At 50.1% G+C, this 24,198-nt stretch overlaps 1 protein-coding gene across 1 annotated transcript in view; it reads left to right on the forward strand.

Annotated features, from left to right (window-relative positions):
* TTC28 (tetratricopeptide repeat domain 28) overlaps nt 1–24,198 on the forward strand; it is a 154,139-nt gene that overhangs the window by 80,447 nt on the left and 49,494 nt on the right. The window contains exons 3-5 of the mRNA XM_035890309.1: nt 5,537–5,684; nt 8,412–8,722; nt 9,687–9,782. Coding sequence (XP_035746202.1) covers nt 5,537–5,684; nt 8,412–8,722; nt 9,687–9,782 — 555 coding nt within the window. The remainder of the gene's footprint in view (nt 1–5,536; nt 5,685–8,411; nt 8,723–9,686; nt 9,783–24,198) is intronic.

Here is a 24,198-nt window from a genome sequence, read left to right on the forward strand (position 1 = left end):
TGCGCGTTGCTGCTGCGCAGAGAGCGCTTGCAAGGGTTACCCTGTTTCGGAGAGGAAGGGCTCCTGGTTTTCTGCCGGGCTCTCTCGATGCGTCCGAAGGCAGCCGGGTGACAGCACACTCCCTCAGGGCTCTTGCGTTTTGGTTCATCCCCCGCTTGTAGCTGTTTTAAAATATTTATAAACAGTGTACCATCCCGCCCAGTAAAGAGTACGATACGGACTGCTGCTAGGAAAACGCTCGTACCCTGGCACTAAATTGTATTCCAGAAACGTGAGCTCATGCTTCAGAGTTAGAAGAGGCCGTGGTAGGACGGGACTGAACGCTGCGGCTGCTGCTGCTTTCGACCTCTTGCAAGCGTTGTGTATGAGATGCGCCAAGGGTCTGAGCGATTTATTACCGTGGATTCCACAGGGAGAAGTGGTCTGAGCCCAGAACCTTGTATCGGAGCCTGCCACAGTTGCTGGAACAGCATGAGTGTTTGCCTGGATCCTTGGTCCAAAACGTGCAAGTACATTTTGGTGCTTGCCCGGTCAGAAAAGCACTGAGTTGTCTTGGGCTTCCTTTACTGGGCTTGTTCTTATTTAGCAGAATCCTGGGAAGTATACAGGTCCCGTTCACATTCATAAATGCTGTTTCTTTGTACTCTATTTTTATCTAAATTGCATATTTTCTATTGATTATAAACCAATTACTGTTGCTCTGCCTAAAACAGTTCTTGAGTATTGATCCTAGAAGGGTTAAAAATTTCAGAACCCCTCTTAGTATCAGCCGTTTCAGTGATGGCATTTACGTTCTAAACCTGTTTCAGATTGCACATGAACATCTAATACTCGGGGTCTAGATGGTTATTGAGGTGGGGCCTCGGATGACCAGGAGAAAAAACCTAACAAGCGTGTTGGTATTTGCATTGCCTGGCCGCTGCAGCAGGCAGTCCTAGCAGGACAGATAGAAGTTCTCCTTGGGCATTGAATGGGCTGCCGTGAACACAGATGAAAAATCCTGCCCTGTACGGCAACGACACCGGTCGCAAATTGAGCAGAGCCAATGGGACTCATGCTTGAAATCGCAGAGGGATTACCCTGGTGAGGCGGCTGGGCTCTGCTGCAGCCTCCGTAAAACTGGAGTGGCCGATGAGGAAGGCTGTCTTCTGTGTCCTCCTGTTCGTACAGTTTTTCTAAAATTGAGGGTAGAGAAAAGCACTAAAAATTACATTTTTGCCATGAAAACGTGGCATGTCCTGAAAAGCATGGGGCAAAAAGGCAAGTCTGGAAAAATGGAGGGGTCAAAATGTGAATGAGGTGGGAAGACCCCGTTGCCTGTTGGATGGGTCCTGTGCAGCGCAGCTTCAGATTGCCAGCGTCCTGCACCGGGCTTGCGTGTGAACAGCCTCTTCTACGGGGCAGTCTTCTGCGCAGCTTTGAAGTCTCAAGTGCCAAATAGATTTATCAAGTTAATTAGTTAGAATAATTTATTTTTGCTTCCAGAATGTCAACAGTGCTTTCAATGGTATTACAGAGTTCAAAAGTACTAATTGTTCTCTGTGCTCCTTCCCAGGCCGCCTCTACTTGGCTCCATGAAATCTTTAAACCGGCTGTAGGGAGGCTGGATGTCCAGCGGACTAAAAATGAGCGTATGATACTGCAGCGTGGTCCATTTTCCCAGAACTAAAGGTCCTTGGTTGTGTGGGACTACTTGCTAACAACCTCTCTCATTTAGTATCAGGGACTTGATAAGACTTGGTAAGTTTGGTAGTGCTGCCGTTCACCTTTTCATCTTCTGTCCTTCCCAAAGGCTCCTGCTGGTAGTGCCGTATCCCGGCTCTCCCTGTCCTTGCTCCCGGGGCTGGAAGTGGAGGAGCTGGCTCTGGGTGAGGGCTGGGTGCGGGTGCTGTTAACCCGTGGCACGCCAGTGAATGATGGGAACGGCAGAGCACGTGCTCGATGGTGCGAACACAAGGAGAAGAGAAAACAGTTCCCACCAAGAGAGATGCATCCAGTGCCAAATTTCAGCTGAGAGTGAGACTTTCTTTTTGCACCGTCCTTGTTCCTGGAAAGTATGATGCAGAGACTGAAAAAATGGAAAAAGCCCCCCTTGTTCCAGCTCCTTGGATCACATGAGGATGCAGAGAGCCCCGGGTTAGAAAGCACCTGCTGTTCATTTGTCCTGTTGTTAGCGGAGCGTCGTTCCCTTCTTGCTTTAATCTTCTTAAAAGGCAGCAATAGGGTTTTTTCTTACCTGGGATCACTGGAAAATTAATGTAAGTGTTACTGTAGAGTGAGTGCTCTTCTGTAGTCACACAGCGTGATTAAAAATGTGAAGTTTGCTGAAGCGTGGGAAGACTGTCTGTGTCGGGACTGGGACGCTGCTCCTGTCTCGTTGCTTCAGCTGTAGCTGCTGGCTCCCTGCCTTTCCTTTTCCTCTCCTCTTCCAAAGGGTGATTCTCACCATTCCCTCTCTGCAGATTTTTTCTCTTGATACGGTGTCTTCATTCCAATGCTGAACTAATGTGTGAATGCCTCTTGGGGAGGAAATAGGTGATAGGAATGCTTTTTATTTATTGTGTTAAGGATCTGTGGGGAGGGCAGTGCGTGGGGAGCATTCTGTGTATGCTGGAAGGTGGAGGAGGAAGGAAGGAAGGAAGGGTTTCTGCAGGAGAAAAATTGGCTGAAATCTTCCTCTCAGTTACAATTAATAGTTTTTTCTTTTGGGCTCTGAATGCTGTGTTTGTATTCAAATGAAGTGGTTTCCAGGGGGGGATTTCCAGGAATAGATGTGGAGAAGGGATAAAACCACTTTCCAGAAAGGACGTTGGGAAGGCACCGGACTGACTGCGCGCTGTTTGTGAATCTTGTCCCCGTCCTGTTTTCTTTGGTTGTCCAGATCCTGTGGGGTCTCCTCTGTGTGCAGAGCTCAGGGGCGAGGACCCTCAGCGTTGGGAGATGCCTCACTGCTTCAGAAAAGCGATGGGGTTGGAGGGGCAGGGGGTAGAAACCAGCGTCCCCGCTGCAGCCGCTTTCCTTGCACCTGGAGTGTGTTTTCTCCTGCTGGGAACTGATGCTCACTTGGATTGCCTTAGGAGAACTGGAAGGGCAGAGGCTCCACCTGTGTTTTGCTTAGCTTGCTCTTTCCCCATTTTCTTCCCAGGGGCCATTTTCCTTCACGGGAGGCGTGAAAGCGAGTTTTTGATGCACCTACAGCTGAGGCATACGTTGCTGCTTGTCCTACAGCCCTTGTGTGTGCGGGATGGTGTGTGGGGGGGGGTTGCGCTGCGAGGTCTCTTCTGAACCTTGGCAACAGAACCCGTAGCATCCCTGTCTTCCCTAGGCTGTGGAGGCTTGTCCGCACGGCCTGTAGCGTCCGTCTCCCTCCTGCCTTTTCCTTGACACCCTGCGTATGGTGAATTTTGGGTTTCTGGCCTTAGCTGGCTGTCGGCAGTGGCGAGGAAGCCGCGTGTTGCCTGGCGTGCCGTGTCCTGGCAGCACGCGTTCTGCCGGAGGAGATGGCAGGCTCCTGCCTTCCCATAAAGCGGGAGATGCTGGAGGCGCCTGTGCCCAATGCGGTTCCCTTGCTGGCTGCTGCGTGTTTGTGCCTTGTCCTTCATAACTGAATCGGGCAGACGCATCTGCCCTGGGCCAGCCTTGTTGGCTGGAAAGGTCCCCGTTAGCGACATGTGGCGTCAAACTGCCTCTGTCATCGGGTGGTAACGAAAGTAATTAAATGTTAATTCTGGGGAAAAAAGGGACTTAAAAGTGTGTACGCCGTGGTTCAGGTGGCAGCTCGCTCACTGCTGGGAGGACTCGTGCTTGATGGCCGCCGCATGGTGTTAGGTCTTTGTATTTCTTTGATTTAAAGCTTCATGCTAGTAATCTAATTAACATTGAATTGGGTTTCCAGTACAGTAGCTCGTTTGGTTCAATAAGAACATATTTATACTAAAGGTTAATGAAAAGGAATTTTGCTTTCATCAAATTCATTAAAAGAGGTTCTACAATCGAGCCTTACTAATGGAAGAGAGATTAAATATTCATGTCTATAAATTTCTCATGTCATTTTTGATTTTCCTTAATCTCTGCCTCCCTGGATTGGATTCCAAAAGTGTCTGAAAGCTCTAATGAAATACCAGTTGGGCTATTAATTGGAGATTTATCCTGTTTATATAAAGAGGCTTCCACAGATGTATACTTAATGTATCTTGAGCACAGATTTCCACTGCAGGTAGAGAGAAAAATGATGAGGTCTTACCCATGAAAGTGATACAACAACCAATCTCAAGGAGCAGTATTGTGTTCCTAAAGCACTTTTAAACAAATGCAAATAATGTTTGATCTTCTGGTCTGACAGCTTTATTTGTGCTATTGAAATAGCTTCGAATGAACCAAAAGTGCAGCAAAGGGTGCATCTGAAAGGTATGAGCTGGATGTGAAGATAAAACCTCACTAGTGGGCATCAAAGGGGCTTACAAATTCAAGCCCTCTCCATAACTGGTGTCTGGGTGTGTATTCTAAACCATGCCTGAGTGCTTGGGGTAAAGAGTGGATTGTGATTCCTGCGATCTCTTACCCGGAAGCTCTCAAGGATCCCTTTGAGCCGGGGCTTTGCCGCTGATTTACGTGCCAGCAGAACATCCTTCTGCAGTTCTTGCTTTCTGTGTAGGTTCCTGGTAGCCCAGTTCAGGGAGATGCAGAAGCTCTCTTTGGGAGTGCTTTGCAATTGCATATTGATGTCGTTGCTGATGTAGAAATGGAAATAAGTGATGACAAGAGATTTAAGTTACTTTGAAGGTATTGCACGTTCCCGTGAATGGTTTCCTAACCAAAGAAAAATGCTCTTGCAAACACGCTCAAAATTATGAGTGTCTTGCCTCAATCTAAATAGTGCCTAGGACTTGGTGATCTTACAGGTCTTTTCCAACCCAAATGATTCTGTGCTTCTCTGATACATATATATTAGAGATATATTTTTATATATATATATATACACACATTTATACGCATATATATATATATATACACACACTCAGCTCCTGTCTGGATCCTTGCACTGTGATTCCTTGCAATTTGAGCTGTCAGTACATTTTGGTCTCTACTAGTCCTAGATGTTTAAATTGTACTCATTGGCAAGAACTGATGAGAAAGGAAGCAAGTTACTTGTATGCTGTGTGAGCCAAGCAAACAGAAACGGAGGGCTTAAGAATGAGCATTTGTTTGCAAGTAGATAAGAATAAGTAGTTGGCCAAGCCTAAGGGGTAAGCCTTGCCCTAATAGTAATTACCATCCCTGGTCTCCGGAACAGCTCGGAGGCCTTGCAGAGGTTGAGAAAGTTACCACACCGTGGGGATAAGCGACTGGGTGGCAGTCACAAACCAAGCTGTGCTGTTGGATTTTTCCGGTTATAGCCGGTGTGGCTGAAGAAGCCAGAATGTGATTGTGTGGCCTGCCCAGCGTCGACCAGCACAAGGTCACGGGCAGATTTGTTATTTGTGACTTCTACCAATTAAGTAATTGGCGTTTCTCCTTCTTCCCTTTGGCTTTCCAGGCATACTTCCGACAGGGTGTGGCCCTTCAGTATCTTGGACGTCATGCAGATGCACTGGCAGCGTTTGCGTCAGGACTGGCTCAAGATCCCAAGAGTCTTCAGCTTCTGGTTGGCATGGTCGAGGCCGCCATGAAATCTCCCATGCGAGGTAAGGACCAGGGGATTTTCTCAAGGGTGGTGACCTGCTGCTGAGGTACTTGGAGGCGGTAGTTTCAGTGCATGGGTGACTGATAGCGACCGAGACTGGAGAACCTGGAGGCCTGAAGGGAAAGATTTTAGGCTTTGACTTTTCTGCTGAGTCAGCAGGTGCTGACAAAGGAGCCTGAAGTAGGAGGAGGAACAAAAAAATATTCTTGTGATTCAGTGGGACAGCAAGATGGTGATAGCCAGCTCGAGAGGAACTGGAGGTGCATCGGACTGGTCGTGTGCAGCAGTTCCAATGAAGCCCTTGCTCGTTTGCCTTTTGTCTGGTATCAGTGCAGGTAGGGAGGTGTGCACTGCTCTGGCCCTGGCTTTATTATTACTTGGAACTCAATGCTCTGGTGCTTGCCCATTGGGAACAGGGAGTCTTAAATGCTCTGGGCCAGCGTTTGCCCAGAAGAGCACATCAGCAGCTTTTCCACAGTACTAACGCCTCTCAGAACACAGCGCTTCAGAAGGCAAAAGGCTGCTCTGCTAATGCACTTACATTCAGGAAGAGTGCTGAAATCCCAGGGACCTTGAAGCTGTATTAGCTGTACAGTGTTCTGTCTTGCTTTCCTAATGTCCCCGTTTCCAGAATCTTCCTCTCCAAAGGAAGGAGGTAGTTGGCTCTGTTTCTCTTGCAAGCTTTGTGTTGCAGTGTCCTAATGGCGTGTCCCAGGAGGGGATATGGTGATTCTCATCTTCAGCAGATGCTGCTGGGGACCCCAGGGCTTAGGGGCCAAGAAGCACCAAAATGAAGAAAACATCCCCGTTGGTGTTTCCTTTTTTACAGTGGTTTTTCTCTATCCTCTGAAATGAATTAATCTGGAAGTTTCTGTCCTATATGGCAGTTAGCTTGTCAAGCTAATTTCATCTGGTACCCCAGGGTGCTGTGGCTGCTGCTTAGAATGCAGGCGATGTGGTATTTCTCTGTAAGCATCCCCAAATTCAGCCAGGTGATCTTGCTGTCCTTTTGCACTGCAGCTGTATATTTGCACTGCTGCTCCCTACCATGCTGCTCAGTGTTGCTGCGTTTCAGTTGTTATCCTCCCGCTGACTGGTTTGGCAGATTTTGAGATTAGCCTTGCTTAAATACTGCTTTTACTTTGAGAGTGTGTATATACCGTACTGCTGTAGTGAATATTCAGGGTCTCCATCCAACTGTGCTAGGTGCTCTGCAAGCGCTTAAGTAGCTGTTATGTGTTCTGGTCTAGGAGGGGCATAGGCGATCTCTCTGGGGATTGTCTGGGGTGTGAGGGCAGTCCCTTGTAACTTGATTGCACCGGGATAATAGATTGTGTGAAGCCATGGACAGACTGATGCGAGTGGTAGCTTCCAGGGTGATGCATTCAGAGTAAGAGGAGGAGCAACCAGAAAGGCAGGAGGGCTGTAAGTGTTGGTGGTGTGCTAAAGACGATCACGTGCAGACACTGCGGGATTCAGGGAGCACGGGTCCGCAGTGCGTAGGGGTGAAGGTAAAACTCCCTTCCCCAGTAACTGAGTCGTTGCTGCTGCTCTCACCTGGTTGTGGCTGTGGCTCTTCCCTTGCCCTTTGCTGTTGTGCAAGAGCGGTAAGGAACTCCCTGTCTGCCCTTCTGTTACCACGCTGGTTCTCCCTTTCCTACTGGACTTCGCGTTGCCGGGAGCACTTCCCTTGTGTTTTCCTTGTCCTTCCTTTCTCCTGTCTGTACCCCTCTCTCTCCCTATGCTTGCCTGGGTCACCTGGTTAGGATCGTAAGTAAGCTCCTTAAGATGGGAACTGAGTTTGTACCTGCTCTTGCAGCGATAAGCGTGATAAGCAGTGGCATCTTACAGCAGCTATTTCTGTCTTCTTATGTCTGCATTTAATCCCAGAACCTAACTGGGTGTCGGTAAACTGGCATTGCATTTACATGGTTTGCATCTTCAGGGAAGTGTCAAAATCCTTGTTTGCTGTTGTTTATACATTTGGTGATTGTAGAGAGGCAGAAATGATGAAAACAGAGAGCGAGTGGCTTCCTGAGGTTGTCGCAGTAGTGCTGAGCACCTAATCAAGAAATGCCACCAGGTCAGCAAATTGTGGAGTCCTGTTATATTGATGTCCTTATTGAGACATCCAGCCGAGATGTTTTAGCTGAGTGATGGAAGCCATTAGGCCAGTTATAAATCACCTGGCAGGTCCAGTCCTGTATTTCTGCAGGAGCACCTTCTCCTGCAGGAGGAGGAGCAACTTCTTTCTGCAGTTTTTGTCACCTCTTGGTGCATGTTGTGTACTGTGGTTATCTGGACAGACACAGATTTTGCAGACGTTCAGCTGAGAGTTTGTGCTGAAGGAGCAGGAACTGCAGCGCGCTACTGCTGATGGCCCATTTCCAGCTTCCCACAAAACTCTCCAGGTGTTTTCTGTATTCCTTCTGCCATTAGGCCAGTCCTCAGAGCTCAGTATGAGACCTCTCCGCATGCTTGTCCTGCCTGAAGTGCATTCTGCAAGGAAAGCATTGGCTTGCTAGTTGATCTGTACTGATGTAGTAGATATTAGATGGTGCATTTGAGCCCTGAGTTCCCATAATAAATCTTGGTTTGGTTTGGGCAGTCTGGCCCTTAACTCGCCTGTCATTTGGTTACCAAAAACTGAAGATGAGCTATGAAGGTGACTTCTAGATGCAAATAACTTGGTTTGTTGGGTAACTCAGCCTTTGTTTTTGTATTTCAGAGTCCCTGGAGCCCACCTATCAGCAACTGCAGAAGATGAAGCTGGACAAGAGCCCCTTTGTGGTGGTGTCTGTCATTGGCCAGGAACTTCTGACTGCGGGCCACCATGGGGCCTCTGTGGTGGTGCTAGAGGCTGCCCTGAAGATCGGCACTTGCAGCCTAAAGCTGCGGGGATCAGTGTTCTCTGCACTGAGCAGTGCGTACTGGTCCCTCGGGAATACGGAGAAAAGCACTGGATACATGCAGCAGGACTTGGACGTAGCCAAGTCTTTAGGTAAGAGTTCCCATTTCACTTGCTTAAGTGGTGGATTGGTACAGATGTAACAAATTAATGGCCATGTTAATGGTCAGCATCTCTATAATCCTTAGGGTTCTTGTGGGATTTCACAAGCTGCTAAATGAAATCTGAAATTTCTGAAATGTGCAAACCGTAGGCTTGTGCAGCCCTCTTAGCTTGGTGTGTGAGGAGGCAGATGATCAATGAATGTGCTAAGGTTTTACAGGCTCCTCTAATTTCCTGGTGTCATGTACGTGGGAACAGGTCTTATCCTCTGTGTAGACTTGGGCTCAAAACCTTACATGAGTCTGAAATGAAGCAATCGGTTTTTGCAAGAATTAGATGGAAAGAGGTCCAAGCTTCTGAGGCAGCTGCCAGGCAAGGAACGAATCAGGAGTGAGACGACGGATGAACAAGGGGACTTAAAAAAGAAACAAATTGGGAAATCCCTCTCGTGTACGGCATATCCTGCACAACACGGAGAGCTTTCAGGGTGCTGTAGGAGAGGAGACAGTGGGTGAGACAGAAAGGCATGACCTTGCCGAGGTGAAGAGGGTGAAGAAGGGCCGGAGGGCTCTAGCTAGGAGAGGTCACTGAAAGAGTGGGGACTACTGTCTTGAAGACGGCAGTAGATGTGCTTTGTGTCTGAGCCGAGCTGTGCTGCGGCACTGCTTTCTGGAGGAAGCTGGCATGCTCTTGGCTTGTTTTAAGCCTGGGCCATTGACTGACTTTCACAAATAAATTGCTGATGCCAAGCAAGGAATAAACGTGGAAGAATGGGAAATGGCCAACTGTTAGGCCAAAGAAGAAATGAAAACAATTCTGAAAATGTGATTGATGGCTATTGTGGAAGTTTCCGAAGGCCAGCAAAGAGGGGAGTTTTGGCTGTGTGTTAAACACACGGATGTGGATGTTCGGGTGCTGGTTCTCACACTGGAGCAGCACGTGCGCAGCGTGTTCCAGTCTTGCTGCTGGATGCTTCCAGCGGTGCCTTGCTAGCTAACCTTTGTTTTGTTTGCATGTGACTACTACCGGGAGGCCCTTACTAACCACAGACATCAGCTGGTGCTCGCCATGAAACTCAAGGACAGAGAGGTAGGAAGCTCGTTAAATAGATGGAAGTGGGAGTCAGTACTGTGTGGTTTTCCAGAGAGACGCAAACATGTCAAGAAGCCTTGTCTGACTGAGAATTTGGGAGCTACGCGATTTCTCTTCCCAGCCCTTTGTTTGCCTTTTGTTAAGGAAATTGTAGCAGTGGATACAGTGCGTGAGGGTGGCAGGATGCCTGGTTTGTCCTTTGCCTCCCCCTGCTCTGGTCTCCTCGTGGCCCTGAGTGAGCCCTCCTGCTTCCCTCTCCCTTCCCGCCCTTGCTGCCCACAGTGCGTAGGCTCTGGGCTCTGAGGGCAGGAGCTATTGCTGAGAAGGTGTCAATGCAACGCCTCTGCGGCTGGGCCCTGGCGGTCGTCAGCTCTTGTTTTCCCTGTGATGCAGACACTACCAGTTTGAACTCTGTTAGGGTGCGTCCTATGTTGAGCCTCTTCCAGAGAAGTCATGAGCCAGCTCCTCATCCCGAACATTCACGTGAAATATGCTTTGTTTAAAAAGTAGTGAAAAGCAAAAGAGTCCACGCAAACCTGAAAATACGATGTTGTGTAAAGTGGAGGGGTTGCTTGGGCTGGATCTGATTTGCCTTGACCATTTTCTGTTCAGCTCTCGAGGTGTTATGCTGGGCTCCCTGCCAGGCCAGGGAAGCGTGCGGCATGGACTTGAAGAGCCTGTCCCAAGAGGTTTCTACGGAAAGTTCACTGTGAGGACAGAATCATAATTTCAGTGCAAGCTGCAGATACAAAAGCTGTTCCCCCCCCTCCAGTGGATTCCCCCCCTGCTGCGAATGGGAAGAGGGAGGGCGTGCGGGCTGCGTGGCAGGTGAACGCAGCGGCTGCCGGCAGCAGGGCCGGGGTGAACTCGTGTGAACGCAAGTGGATCTGGGGAGACCTAAAAACTGGGGGAGATCAGATCCCCACTGAGAAGTTTTTGAAAAGATCCGTTTGAATTGGCCAAGTGCTTAGTGAAGCGTTATTTTGTACTTTAAATAGCAAGTGAGCCTTGGAGAGACGTGTCTTTCAGTAGGTTGTGGAGGGATGGTGGCTGGGGGAGGGACCCGCTAGACGTTCCCATGATTATGTTACCAGCTGGAAAACCTCCTGAGTCACTCCTGATCTCCTTGTTTCTGTTCATGCGGAGCAGAAAAGCTGTTACTCATCAATGTTTTTACAGGTTTCTTGATCAGGGACCCCGGTTCCTGCTAAGAGTCTGATCTGCGTAGCTGCTCCTCCCCGGTGGTGTTTCTCCAAGCGGCAGCTTGCCCCGCTGTGGGGAGGGGGCTGAAGGGACCCGCAGGGACCTCCCTGCGCTGGCGCGGGGTGAGCAAGCCTGGGCACCCCGAGCCCCTGGGCTGGCCCTGGGAAGCAAGCGCTGGTGCACATCGCTGACCTCAGGCCGCTGATCTAAACAGATCCCAACGGTCGATCTGGGAGGAATCCAGGGAATGAAGGCTAATCAGGATAGTTCTCAGTTTATGACACATCTGGGCACGTAATTAACAGTTATTGACAACAAATGACTACTTGGTTTAGCAAGAAAGCTGAGCTTCTTGGATTTCCTGTAGGATGTAACCACAGGAAATTAATTTGGCGCTTTCTGATGACATCATCTTGACCACAGAGCTTCCTCTGAACAAAAAGCTGTTTTTCTTGGCCTCCTTTGCAGACATTTTTATAATGCAAATGTTATAAAGTTGCAGTAGTGCTGATGTGAATTCCACCAGAAGGGAATTTGGTGTGCGACTGTAATGAGGTAATTGTTTTACCTCCAGCCGTACGGAGAATTGGCTTAGACGGTAAAAAGTGCTCCTTTGTATGGGAGAGTGCTGCCCTTGGAGGCAGCGCCGGGTTCTGGGGCTGCTGAAGCAAATGTTTGTAGCGGCGGCTTCTGCTGGGTTGCGTCGCCCATAAACGCAGGAGGAGGTTGCAGGGGGTCTGGCTGTAGCATTCGTATCTGTCCTCCCCCACGCAAAGCCTTGAGAAGGGAAACTTTGTCGGCTGGGTGGGGAATCATAAGCTGCTCCAATGGACTGAAGATTGTAAGCGTTTTTCTCTCCCTGGCACGGGGAGCCTGTGCAGCTGCTGTTGCAAGCACCATGTCGTACCGTGTGCAGTCCGTACGTCCAGGTAGCTCATCCGCTCTTTGCCATCACAGCGCGGGGAAAAGTTCGGGCTGTTTTGTGATGGCTGTGCCCAGAGAGAGAAGGAAGCCGAAGGAGCTGGGGTTTGGCATGCCTCTAGCATCTCCAAGAGAAACCCTGGGGTATTGAACACGCCTGTGGCTTTGGTCTCTGCAGGCGAGCAAGACGACTGGTTCTTAGCACGACGCTGTAGTGGGCACCGTGACATTGCCATCTCCAGTCTCACTTCAGTGCTTCCCATCACAGTTAAGTGATGGGTTGGATTTTTTGACCAGCTGCAGTGGCTGGTCAAGAAATCCAGATGAGCTAATTCTGTGAGATTGTTTCTGAGAGAATTAGCAGACTCAAAAGTAGAGTTGATTCAGGAAACTAGAAATCCTAAGGGACTCAGGTCTTTCTTCCCATGCACTCTTTGGTTCCTGTGGAGCTTTGCAGATGGTCACTGTGGTCAGGAGGATGCCATCCTAGAAAGGGTGGCAACAGAAGGGAGGAGCGGTAGAAGAGGGGAAGGTGGGCAGGACCATTGAAGGGCAGTTGCCTCTCTTCCAGTGGAGGTGAGCGTGGGAATTCAGCTCTAAGAGTGCTCAGGTGCAAGTTAAAGAGGAAGAAGCAGCACAGCTTGGTAGCCTGTCATTTCTCTGCGGAGGCGAAGCAGAGCAGATTTCAGCATGGGCTGTCTTGGCCTGCTGCAGACCCTGAGAATGTACTCGAGTTGAGAATTGCGATGGAGTCTGCGCTGCTGCTCTTACAATGATGTCCCCTGTACCGACTGAAGCGAAGCCGATGTGGACGTACCCATCCGTGCTTCAGCTGTGCCGCTGCTGGCAGCGTGGATGGCACTGAGTGGTGTCTTCACAGCCCCTCGGTGGGCAGCACAAAGCTTGACCCTGCCTTCCTACGTGAGTGGGATGCTGCGCAGCTCGTTTGAACGTGGGGCGACCACGAGGACCGGTGGCTGCCGGGGCTGTAGCTCTGTGCCTGCATGTGCGCTTAGGGAGCTCATCTTTGGGCGGCTCCCTTAGCACTAGCTCCGGCTGAGACCCATTTTGTTTGTGCACAGATCTGGAAATAAAACACCCGTAGGCTGGCAGGGCCCCTAGGTACAAGCTTGTCTTTTCCCTTCTTCTTCAGAGCCAACTGCAGGCTGTTAGAGTTTAACCACTCCCGTCTTGAAATAACAGCACGGCGCGGGGGTCGGTGCTTCTGATCGGGGATGGGAGGATCTGCCCTCTGCGCCAGCCTGGCTGCGGTGGGGTGAAGCGTTGGCTTTGTTTCCTTGCTGCCTGAAGATGCATGGATGAAGTCACAGCCCTGTCCTGCACCAGCAGTAGCCTCGCGTTCTTGTGACTGTTCTGTACTCTCTGTCACTACGGTGTCAGCGTGTGTTGTCTTTTGGTTGATGTGCTGAGGAAAATACGCTGCTGCACTCTTTTCCATCTTTTCATAGTGCCCATGAAAGGTCTGGCAGCTCTACCAGGAGAGGTTCCCAGCCCAGCAGCCAAGGTATTCGGGGTGTGCAGAAGGAGGAGTGACAGACTGCGTTAAGAGGGAGGACTGGGGTTACATTATTTCAGCACATCGTCATTTGCCCATCACAGTGGCTGGCTCGCCGCGCCAGAAGCTTGCGGTCTGTGAGCTTTTCTTCAGAGAAGACTAAGGCCTGCAGTTATGCTGGTACAGGATTTCGGACAGAAGAGTTGTTTTCATGCCAGCCAATGGAGTTACCCTAGGGAGGTCACCTCTGCCAAGTCAAAAACCACTTGGGGTTAAAAGTGCAGGACAGGCCTTGCCTGTGACAAAGTGGCTGAGTACTGGTGACTGAGGGTATTTCCACTCAAAATCAAACTGATGCTCTGTGGAGAGGGGTGTGGGGCAGAAGATCAGACCCAGTAATTATTTCAAGTCCATATACAAGATAAACTCTAATGAATTCCTATGTCCTCATATGAAAGACTTTGTACGTGTGAGTAGGATGGAGCAGGATGGCAAGGCAAGGTTCCACTGCAAGGATCAAGTTAACCTTTAGTATAACTCACTGAGTTGAACTTGATGCTGAACTTAAAATCTGTGTCCTGTGCTCACCCTCCAGGAAAAATAGGCGATGAATTTAGTGTCCTGAATTGCCTATTACCTGATCAATGCAAGACATGACGTCTTAGGAGCAGTATTGCGAGGTTGTGCATCTTCCAAGAACTTAGGGATGGCAGAGAAGCTGTGCCCTTCAAATCGTAAATGGCAGAAGTTACAAGTTCCTTTTTCAGATTCATTGGTCTGGGTCCTTAATGGCAGCTTTCAAGGTGTGATGGCTAAATACCTGATCGGACCCTGTCTTTGCTGCAAGAACCCAGCCAGGTGATGTTGAGGACAGAGTCAGGTCTTGGCTCTTACGCAGAGTTTTGGCTCACGTGGGTCTGTCTTGCGCCATGTCAAAGGCAGAGGGAAGACCAGGAGCTCAGTGCCTCGGGGCAAAAGCGGTTTGTGTCTTGCCTCTGTTGGGGTTTGTAAGATAACTCGTGCATGTTGTCCTGCAGTGTAGAGCAAATCGGTCCGTTTTTACTGACAGGGATGCAGAATGTTGTGTCTGTGCTATGCTTTTGAAGTAATTACTTTTGTTTTTAACACTGGATAACTTGATCTTCTGAGAGCCATCAGGTAGCCCATGTAGTGTGCATTGATGCCACACCACGAGCTGTGCTTTAGAGAAGGGTAATGCAACCGATGAGCTCTGCCAGGGTCAGAGGAAAGACTGGAGTCAAAAAGTGAGCGCTTTTGATGCCTGTGACGCTGGTCTCCCATGTCCCTGTTCCTCTGCGTCTCTGGCTGCTCCGCGGGTCCGCAGAACTGTCTGTGGTACGAACGCTGCAAGGCCAGAGTGGCACAGCAGAGCTACTGGTGGGTGACCTCTCGGGATGGGCTGGAGCAGCCCCTCTTGATGACTGTTTGGAAGGGCCTGTGTTCCTTCCAGAGCATTTCATTTGGAAAAGTACTACTCGAGGGAGTGTTTTGAAGCTGTGAGGACTGACAAACAGAAACAGAAAGGGAAAGGAAAGCGGTGGACCCCCTCCTTGGGTTCAGCGTCCAAACCCTCGGATAGGCTGTGCTTGAGTCCTGTTTTGCAGAGGTTGCTGATGCCACAGGGACTCTGCAATGTAATCGCTCCTCTCTCTCCTGGGCTGTCAGACGCCTTCTATTACAGCCCCACATTCAAAAATAGCAGGGCAGTAAGGCAAAAATCATAAACTAACCATAATAAAATTAATGCTTGTGTGAAAGCACATTGCCAGCGCTGAGCTTTTGGGAAGGACGATGCTGCCAGAAAGCTGCTGGGTGCTGGCAGCTCCTGTGCGTCGGCTGGCTGGCACGTTGGGAGCTGAACCGGGCCTTTCGTTAAAGATGCAGCATCCCTCTTGGCCAGGCAGGAATGAGCAGGAGGTGTTGGGTGAGGAAGAGGATTGTTTGAGCCCCTGAACTCCCCCTGGGGCTGGGGTGAAGATGCAGCTGAACGACTCAAGTCTTTCCGGCTGCCCCTTTTCCCAGGGAGCGTGACTGCGGGAAGGTTGGTGGCGGCCTGGAGGGGAGCAGGGGGTGGACTGGCGGGCTTTGGTGCCAGCTTGCCCCTGTGTTGACTCGGGGTGCACAACAGCTTGCAGCAATCACTCTTGGCCCCGTTTTGAAGGGGTTTCCCCCTACCTCCCCCCTTGATGCAGCTCTTTCTGGAGGGCGCAGATGCGGAACTGGCTAGGGCTCAATGCCCTTTTGCTACTGTCCGGTTGTTTCTGTGGCCACTGGCTGGGGCACTTGCATATGTGCATGGGCATACATGGCTCTGAGAACCGTCTGCAGCGGTGGATGTGCTCAGGAACCAGGCTGGTGAACTGGATTTTACTGTCTCAAGATGGCTTTTTAAAACGATTACGAGTGTAAGGCAGAATTCACGTTTGGTGCAGCTTCAGCAGATTTTATTTCGGAAAGGTTGACTGTTTGCAGAAAAAGGGGATGACGATGGTGATAGTTAGAGCTGGGTGGTTAAGTGGCATAGAAGAAAGGTGTTTATTAAGCAGGCTTTCATGGGTTTTCTGTGTCACCTTGCTCTTGCATATCTGTGAAAGTTCTTGTGTAGTAGGGGAACATCAGGGTGCAGAAAATCCCATTATAAAGCGAAACCATGGGCTCAAAGCCTGGCTCAGGAAGCCCGTGAGGTGCTGCACGTTCTGCTGCAGAGAGAGCATTGCCGTGGAGCCGGCTGCGATGAGAGCCCTTTGGTGGCATCAGGGGACTGTCACGGTGGAAGGTTGTCAGGGATAACTGGCTGCTGTGCACCTCTGGAGGAGGAGCATTAGTGAAATAGGATTGCTGTGGCCGGCACAATCAGTGTCTGGACTGGGTTGGTAATGAGCAGGTTCTGCAACTGTCCCAACGTACTCTGTGTGCAGCTCAGCCGCTGGTGGTTGTTTAGGTTTGCAATTCTCATCGTTTTCCCAGTCCCCGTTAAAGCATGCCTGAGCCAGCAGTGAAACGCAGCATTAAAGTGCCTGTGTTTTGTAAACTACAGCTACTGTCAGGCTGTGCAAGTCAGAGGTGGAATTTAACTTTCTTATTTCCAGAAGGAGATGCAGAAGGAAAGATAGATCATTCCTTTCTGCTGAAATCTGTAAATTCTGTAAAGCCAGGGTTTTCCGTCCCTTCCTGACGGGAAGGGGAAATGCTTTCCAGGTGTCCTTCCTGCCGTGCTTTGTCTGTACGAGCCGCACCTTCAGTAAATAGCAAAGCTGTAAGTGTTCAGCCTTCTGCCTGAGCTCCTTGTGTGCATTATGGTACAAGGCAAAAGAATTTTTTTTTTTTTTCATGTTCCTTGCCAATCCTTTTAGAAATACCTGTTCTGCTGAGTTAAGGAATAGACAGGGAGAAAGACTGGAACACAGTCTGAGTCAGAAGTGGCACAACTGTCCTTCAGAAGCAACTCTTGTTTTCATTCTTCCCAAAAAAACGACTTGCGGGGCCCTCCGGTGTGCTCTGAACCTTGCCTGCAGTGCTCCGAGCTGCCCTGCTCTGAATGGTTCTGCAAACTGGTCACCCTGGGCACTGCAAGCTAACACATCGAGGTGGGATCAGCTCTGGCTCAGGCTTGAGCAAGGTGTGCGTGCCAATAGCTGAACTTCCTTCTGAATGAATGGCACGAGAGCTTGTCCGAAACGTGGAGTGCCTCCCTGGCTGCGGGCCTGCATCCCTCCTGGCCCAGAATGATTCCTGTGTTTGGACTGTGCTGGCAGCCACAGGGCTCCTGCCAGAAATGAAATTCCAACTGTTTGTGCTTCTAGTTGTGAGGGTCCCTGTGCTTGCAGCTGGGCTGCAGGTTTGGCTGGAAGTGTGAATCTGTGCAACCCTTCCTCTCTGGAGAAACCATCATCTCAGGCTCTACTCCAGCTTCATCTCAGCGACAGGCTACAGCAGTGCGAACCTGGGGGAAGTCTGTGCAGCTGTGGAAGGCGGTGGAAGGCTATTTGTCATTGCTGATGTAGTCCCTGCAGTCACGTCGGAGCTGTCCACCTTCTGTTGGGTGGCAGCATGCCATGGGGCACCTTCTCCTGGCTTGGCGTGGTTTGGGCTGTCCTGGAAGGCTTCATGAGATGCCAGCTCGTTCAAGACCAACTGGAGTCCTGTATCCTGTCCTCCTTGCGTGTCTCGTGGGGTGGGCGGGTCTGTTACTACCCCGTTCCACTTCCCAGTCACAGCCCGAGCTTAATGCGGATGAAACTTTGCACATGTGTGTGATTTTTCTTACAATTGTTGACAGTTTTTGAGAACTTGAGGAATGTATGCGGTGAGGTAAAGGCTCTTCTGGTTAGCCAAGATGTGCTTGCAAAATCTCATTTATATTAGGTTCTGATTTCTGTAGCGCGTCTTTGGGAAAATAGAAGGCACACCCACCCAGGCCTTCTGTGCTGCCCAGTGAAACAGGCGCTTTCTGTCTGCCTCTTCCTCCTGAGCAGCATCTTAACCCCTTCTGTTCACGCTTCTGCTCGTGTATCGTTAGTTACCTGGGTGCACAGCAGTTGTCTGGGTGCTGCTCCTCTTCTGTGCGGAATTTAGTTTTGCATGGGTTATCATTCATAGCAGCGATCCTTTTCCATTGCATTCAAGTGGCTTTCAGGTGTTTTAAGATACAATTTCTCATAGGGCCAACTTTGTCTCTTTCTCACTGAAAATCCTGATGTGATCGTCACCTGGTTGCTTGCTTTGTTCGTGCTTCGTTATTGTCAGTCTCAGATGGAGAGCTAAGGATCAAATTCATTCATGAACTGCAGCTTGAGAGAGCCCGCAGCAGTTTCTCTGCCCCTGGCATTTGAGTGGGACGCGGCCATAGGAAGAGGTGGTCCCTGGGGCTGCCAAATTTTTCAGAAAGGAAAAATACGAAAATCTTGCGACTGCAGTTATCTTGTTATGTTTGCAAAGAGTCTGGAAAATGAGGACAAGATATAAATACCTCGCAAATGAGAACTGGAAAGAGTCTTCAGGCTAAAGCAATTTGTCATGCATGAGAACATCGTCAGAAGCAGCCTGGGGAGGCAAAAGTAGGAAAGTAGTCCTGGCTGCAGTAAGGAACAGAGCTCTGCTGAAAACTAGCAGAGAAGGTATGAGTTCCTCTGCTTTTCTGTTCTCTGTCTCTTTTCCTCATCTGTGGTGAAGCCACAGCTTCAGAATAATTCATTACGTAGCTGTCTGCCAGCAGTGGGTTATCTGCTGCCCATAGCAACACGAACAGGAAAGACTTAGGAGGAGAATATACCTTATTCCTGGGAGCTTTATCACATCTGACTGGAGGTCCAGAAGTCAGGAACAGGCCAGGAGGGCTTTGCTAATTGATAATCTCTATTAGTGGTTAATGCAGGCACTGCTAATAGAAGTGCAGGAATGGCAAGCTTAGGGTGTGACCCCTGCTACTCTATTAAACAGCAGATAGCTTTCACTTCCTCAGCTTTTTCAAGAGAAGAGATTGGAAACCGGTGCTAACACTTTCCCAGCTTTTTGAGGAGGTGTTTGTAGATCCTGGTCCATGTCTTCCAGAGTCATTGCTGATTTTGTACTAGACCTGAGGGTGATCTGATTTATAGAACCGAAACCTCAATGCTGGTCACTTGCCAGGAGGAGCTGACTGAGCAGATCAGGGCAGCGTAGGTGTGCTGAATCCCTCTGTCGAGGGCTGCTGAAGAAGCAGCCAGGTCAGAGTTAGGCTAGAGGGGGGCAGATTGGTTTTCCAGATTTCCTAATAGGACAGCAGCTTTATTTTTACCCCTGCTTCCCTTGAAGTCTCAGGCTCTGCAGGTGTTGTGATTTGAGCTTACTGAGAACTTGAGATGTGACTCAGTCTGCAGAACGTCTTCCGGGACGCTTTTTTGCAGCATTGTTCAATTCACTAAAGTTTGGTCTTTCTCTGGCCCAGATGTTTGGCTCTGTTGTTGGGCGTACAAAGTTACAGACACGCTTTGCAGTTCATGCTGTTCCTGTCTATCCTTCAAGCAGCTGGTCTTTGAGGGGAGCCTCTGACCAGCCACTAGGACTCAAAAATCTGACCTGCAATGTAGGTGTACATGGAAGCCCTCATTAAAACGTGCAGTGCTATCCTTTGCCTCATGGATTGCAGCCTCTCATTGCAGATGGTAGCCTTGCTTCGTTAGGGACCTGGGGCAAACTCCCGCACACCCTGGAGGAAGGCTGAGTGCCAGCTGTGAGGGAAACACTGGCGTATGAACGCGCTTGAGGATTCTGGGTCTTCTAGGTCACTAGCACTGCATGGCATCTTGGGCTGAATTACCTGCCCGGGTGGGAGGAGGAGCCCGGTGATGTGAGCAGCCGTAGTGCTTGAGCATCAAGTAGTTGCATCTGTATAAGAAAGCATAAATTCTTCGCCTTTCCCTTCCTGTCTTTAGCAGCTCTTCTTCGAGAAAGCCAGCTTGACTGGGTTCATGCAGGTTTGTCCGGTTCAACTGTGACAGGATTAAGCAGAAGGAAGGGAAATCAGACCAGTGCAGGAAATTTGGGAATGCGCCTAAAGGCCATGTGCTTTGTTTTGTTTGGACTTGTGACTCAAAAGGGAAATGTAATACTTCCTGAGGATCTCCTTTAAATGTCCCCACTTGACCTCTACAGCACACGGATTTTAGCTGAAAGCAATGCAGTCTTCTGGTTTTACTTACCTCTCACAGAATCTGCAAAGCCTGGCGCTCTGCTGAGGCCTTACCCGACTACAGTAAGGGAAATGAAGCAGAAAACCTGTGTAGGAGCCACGCTCAGGAGCAGCACTCCTCGGGTTTTCAGAAGGCCCCGCTCAGCCCCGGCTTCCCTGTACTGAGCTTCCAGCGCCGCCGTATCCAGCTTCGTGAGCAGCAGCAGTGTCAGCCCTGGCGCGGGCCAGCACGCCTCTGTAGGAGCTGGAGATTCCCTTGCCTGCGCAGAGGGCTTCCCTGGGTCCTGCGAGATCCGAGGCTGTAGCGTGCCAGCTTATTCTTCCAGGACTGGCTTTGACCAGGGCATGAATGGCTCCTCAGTGTCAGAGTCTCGGAGGAGCTTGAGGTTTTAAATGAGGGCTTCTTTTCTTAGATCATCACTGAAAATGCCAAGTCGGCTGTCCTCCCACAAGGGATTTCACACAGGAGCCTTTTAGACTCTGTCCAGAAAGCTGCCGAATTTTGGCTGCTTGGGATAGACAGGTGAGTCCCAGGTGATGCTTAGACTCGGGGTAAAACTCAGACTGAGGCCTACCCTGTAGTGTTCTGGGCTGGTGTATTTTGTGTTTTTCTGTTGTGCCATTAATTCATGGTTATTCTCTTTCAGTTAGCAGAAGTTACAAAGGCCCTTCCAGACATTCAGATACTGGCTTTGGCTTCTTTGGGCTTACTTCTTTGGTAGCATCTGTGTAAAAGGCTGAGACCTTCTACAAATAAATTGGGTTTGACAGGGACATTGATGCCAGTGTATTTCTCTCCCCCCCCTCTCGGAAAGAATTACCTAAAACCAACTCCTGTCCTTCCTCCTGCATACAGATCGCGTACAGGAGGAGGTCGCCTGCTGCTCCCTTCCTTCCTTGCAGAAGCAGCCGCGCAGAGGAAGGGGCTGGATGTGGTACTGGCACATCAGCCTTGCCTTTGGGGAGGAGGGACGGGCAGCGCCGAGCGGTGATGGGGCACCTGCTGGGTTTGGGTGTGAGGCTTGTATTGGTACATAAATCAGTCGATCTTTGAGGCCAGGTGTGGAATACCGCTGGATTCCGAGGAAATTCTAAAGGGGCTTAATAGAAGTGGAGATAAAGTGCAGTTTACAGCCACTGGATCGTTTTGGTAGATCCTGCAAGTGCTCACCCCTTTTGGGTCACTGTCCGGCACAGCGGTTACATGGTCCGTACCGCTAAAACGAACGGCGCTTACATGCGCAGGCACAGACAGAGCTTACGCAGAGCTGCATCGCTGCAAGCTTACCTCCGTCCTTCCTGCAGTGGGGAGCTGCGCTGGTGTGAGCTGCAGGGAGGTTTTACTCTTCGTGGTGAAGCCAGCAGAACTCGTTCCATCAATGCTTTCAGATTTAGGTGTTTGTGTGTGTGTTCATAAACCATCAGTTGAAGCTGCCTTTCCCTCACCACCCCCAAAATCCACACAGTGAGCCAGGAAACCTTTTCTCGCGTTTGGAAGCGAGAGCATGGCTACGAGGAGGTGTGCTGGCTCTCAAAAAGCGCGTACTGCTGACTGTCCCGAGTGCCGATGTTATGAGTGTGCACGGCTGATCCGGGTGCAGCTCCGCCGCCCCGTGTGGGATCAGGCATGGCTGTTACCCCACGCCCAGCGGGAGAATGGAAGCGGAGGGAAGCAGCGTGCGAGAGCGTGCTGCAGTCAGGCTTTTGAGTCGCTCTAGTGCCTAGGCCACGCCAGGTATTTCCCCACCTGGGCTGTGAACGCTAGGTCTCTGATCAGTCCTAACTGGCGTCTGTGTCTGGGGAGTAAGGCTGCCTTACGGCGAGGTGCCAGGCCATTCTCACCTTGCCCATTTTGGAATTATCACACAGTGTTTTCATTTAAGGCGGCCGTGCAATCAGCTGAAGAATTGTTTAAATGTAACGTAACTGGGAAATGACCGTTCTCTGGCAAGGGTGAACTATCCAAGAAACACATCCCTGCAAGTCACCAGGTCCCTATTAGTTGTCGTCCTGTGATGCACATCTGCTTAACATCAGACTCTTTACCTCATTCAGCTGAAAAGCCTAAGCTTGCTGTTGCTCCCAAGAAAAAGATAGCAATTGGAAACCTTTTTCAGAACTCCCTTCTGTGCCTCAGCTCAGTGGCAGAAGAATCTGCTTTCTATTAAAGTGATAAATTGCATAATTGGAGGTGTAAGCAATCCCCACTGTAAATCTGTCTTTGTCAGATACATAAAGCATTGATTTTCTTTGCTGATGCAAAACCTGACTGGTATGAAGCTGCAGTCCCCCATCACCCTGCTACCAAGCGGAGGTTTGTGCTAGCACAGCTGGAGCCCGTCTCGCGCGCAGCGGGGGTCAGCCCTGTACTCTCACTGCGGCGTTTTGACTCTGAACGCCGGCGCATATGGGAACACCCCTGCCCTGTTGGCCCTGTGTGCGAGCCACTTCGAGTTCCCAGTGGAGGATTTTATTAAGTATATGGTGATGAATTTATCTTCTGGAATCCTATTGCTCACCCCCTGAAGTGAGTCATTGGTGTCCCCCAGCATTTGTAATCACCAAGTTGTTCCTAAACACCGCTTTGATGTCAAGCTCCGCAGCCTTTCCACTGATTGCCCCCCGAGCACATACGGAGTACCGGCATTTGTCTTGCTGGAGGAGAGGTGCTGCAGGCGAGCAGCCCCGGGGGAGCCAGAAGTGCCATAGGCTCTGCTCAGGCGGACTCCAAGATGATCGAGCGTGCTTCTCTCGGAGCAGTCGGATCAAGGAACAGTGGGAGCTGCTGCAGAATAAAAGGCGGTGGGGAGCGTCGGTGTGAAGGCTGTGTCAGAGGGTGGAGGTGGCCTTCCTGCCTTTGGCTGGCTGGGTGAGCAACAGCCTCGCCTCTGGAAGCGCCTCTGTCTTTCTAATCGAGTTGGGCTATTTCGTGTCAGCCCTTTACCCTTCGTTTTCCGTTTTTCTTTTTGTCTCCTCCTACTTATTTTTCTTTTCTGCTTCTCTTATCCTCCTCCCACATCCTGGTTGGACTGTCCGGCCCTGGGCACTCAGATGTGTAAGCCAAGTCTTTTTGCATGCCCTGAGAATGGTTGTCACGCTTGTACCCTTCATTCTGGGTCTTTATTGAGCCTGGAAATGCTGTTGGGCAAAGGGACGAGGAGCCCTGAGAATAAACATTTCCAGCCATACAAATCTCCCTTCCTGTGATCCGCTTCCCAGTCTAGGATATCTCCTAAGATTTCTTCCCATGCACAGTACAAGCAGTCTCTGCATCTGGCAAGTTCCTCTGGTGCACAGAAAGTCTGAGAACTGCTGCTTTCCATTTGTGCCTCTTTCCCCATAGCCCATTAACATCATCTGAGTCTGTCTAGATGGCTCTTTGCCATAGCTCATCTTTTCCAGCAATCGGCACGCATAAATGTCCACTTTTTTCTTTTTTTTTTTTTTTTTTTTTTTTCCAGCAGCCCCAGGAGACCCCAGTTTTCACTGGCTCCTTGTTTTCCAGAAAGACATTTCCATTCTCTTCCTGCTCATATCAGAAGTGCTGCTGGTGCTGGCCTGTCCTCCAGAATTAATGGAGGCTGCTGAGTCAGTTCTGCTGACTGCGTTGTGCTGGGCTTTAACTTTGCCCAGAGGGCCTGCTGGTTTGTTCCGTGCAGCAGTGTGTCTGTTGCTCATCAGCAAGGCGAAGGGAGCTCCGCCGCACCTTGAAGCCTGCAGTGAGCCCCATGCACTGTTTTGGTCTGGGCTTGTGCAAGATGTCTGCACGTATCTACTTTTCTTTTTTCCCTTGCAAGATTGCAGATGACTCAGGCCTATGTATATGTTCACCTTTATGAAGATTTGTGTAAAAACGGATTAAAATTTGGAGCAAAAAACTTCATGTTGGTTTTGTAGCAGCCTCAAAACAGGCCCCCTGGACCCTTTTTTAGATAAGACCCTTTCTCTCGCTGGTGTCAGCCAAAAAGTTACTTCACTGCGCTGCTTGAGAGCCTGTCTGGGACCAAGCCGCCCTGACGCCACGGCGAGTCTGACCAAGATGGCCAGGGCCTCCTCCCGGCTCTGCCTGCTGCCGCGCCGGG

This window comes from Egretta garzetta, unplaced genomic scaffold, assembly GCF_000687185.1.
Source record: "Egretta garzetta isolate BGI_Z169 unplaced genomic scaffold, ASM68718v1 scaffold73, whole genome shotgun sequence".
NCBI classification, from domain to species: domain Eukaryota; kingdom Metazoa; phylum Chordata; class Aves; order Pelecaniformes; family Ardeidae; genus Egretta; species Egretta garzetta.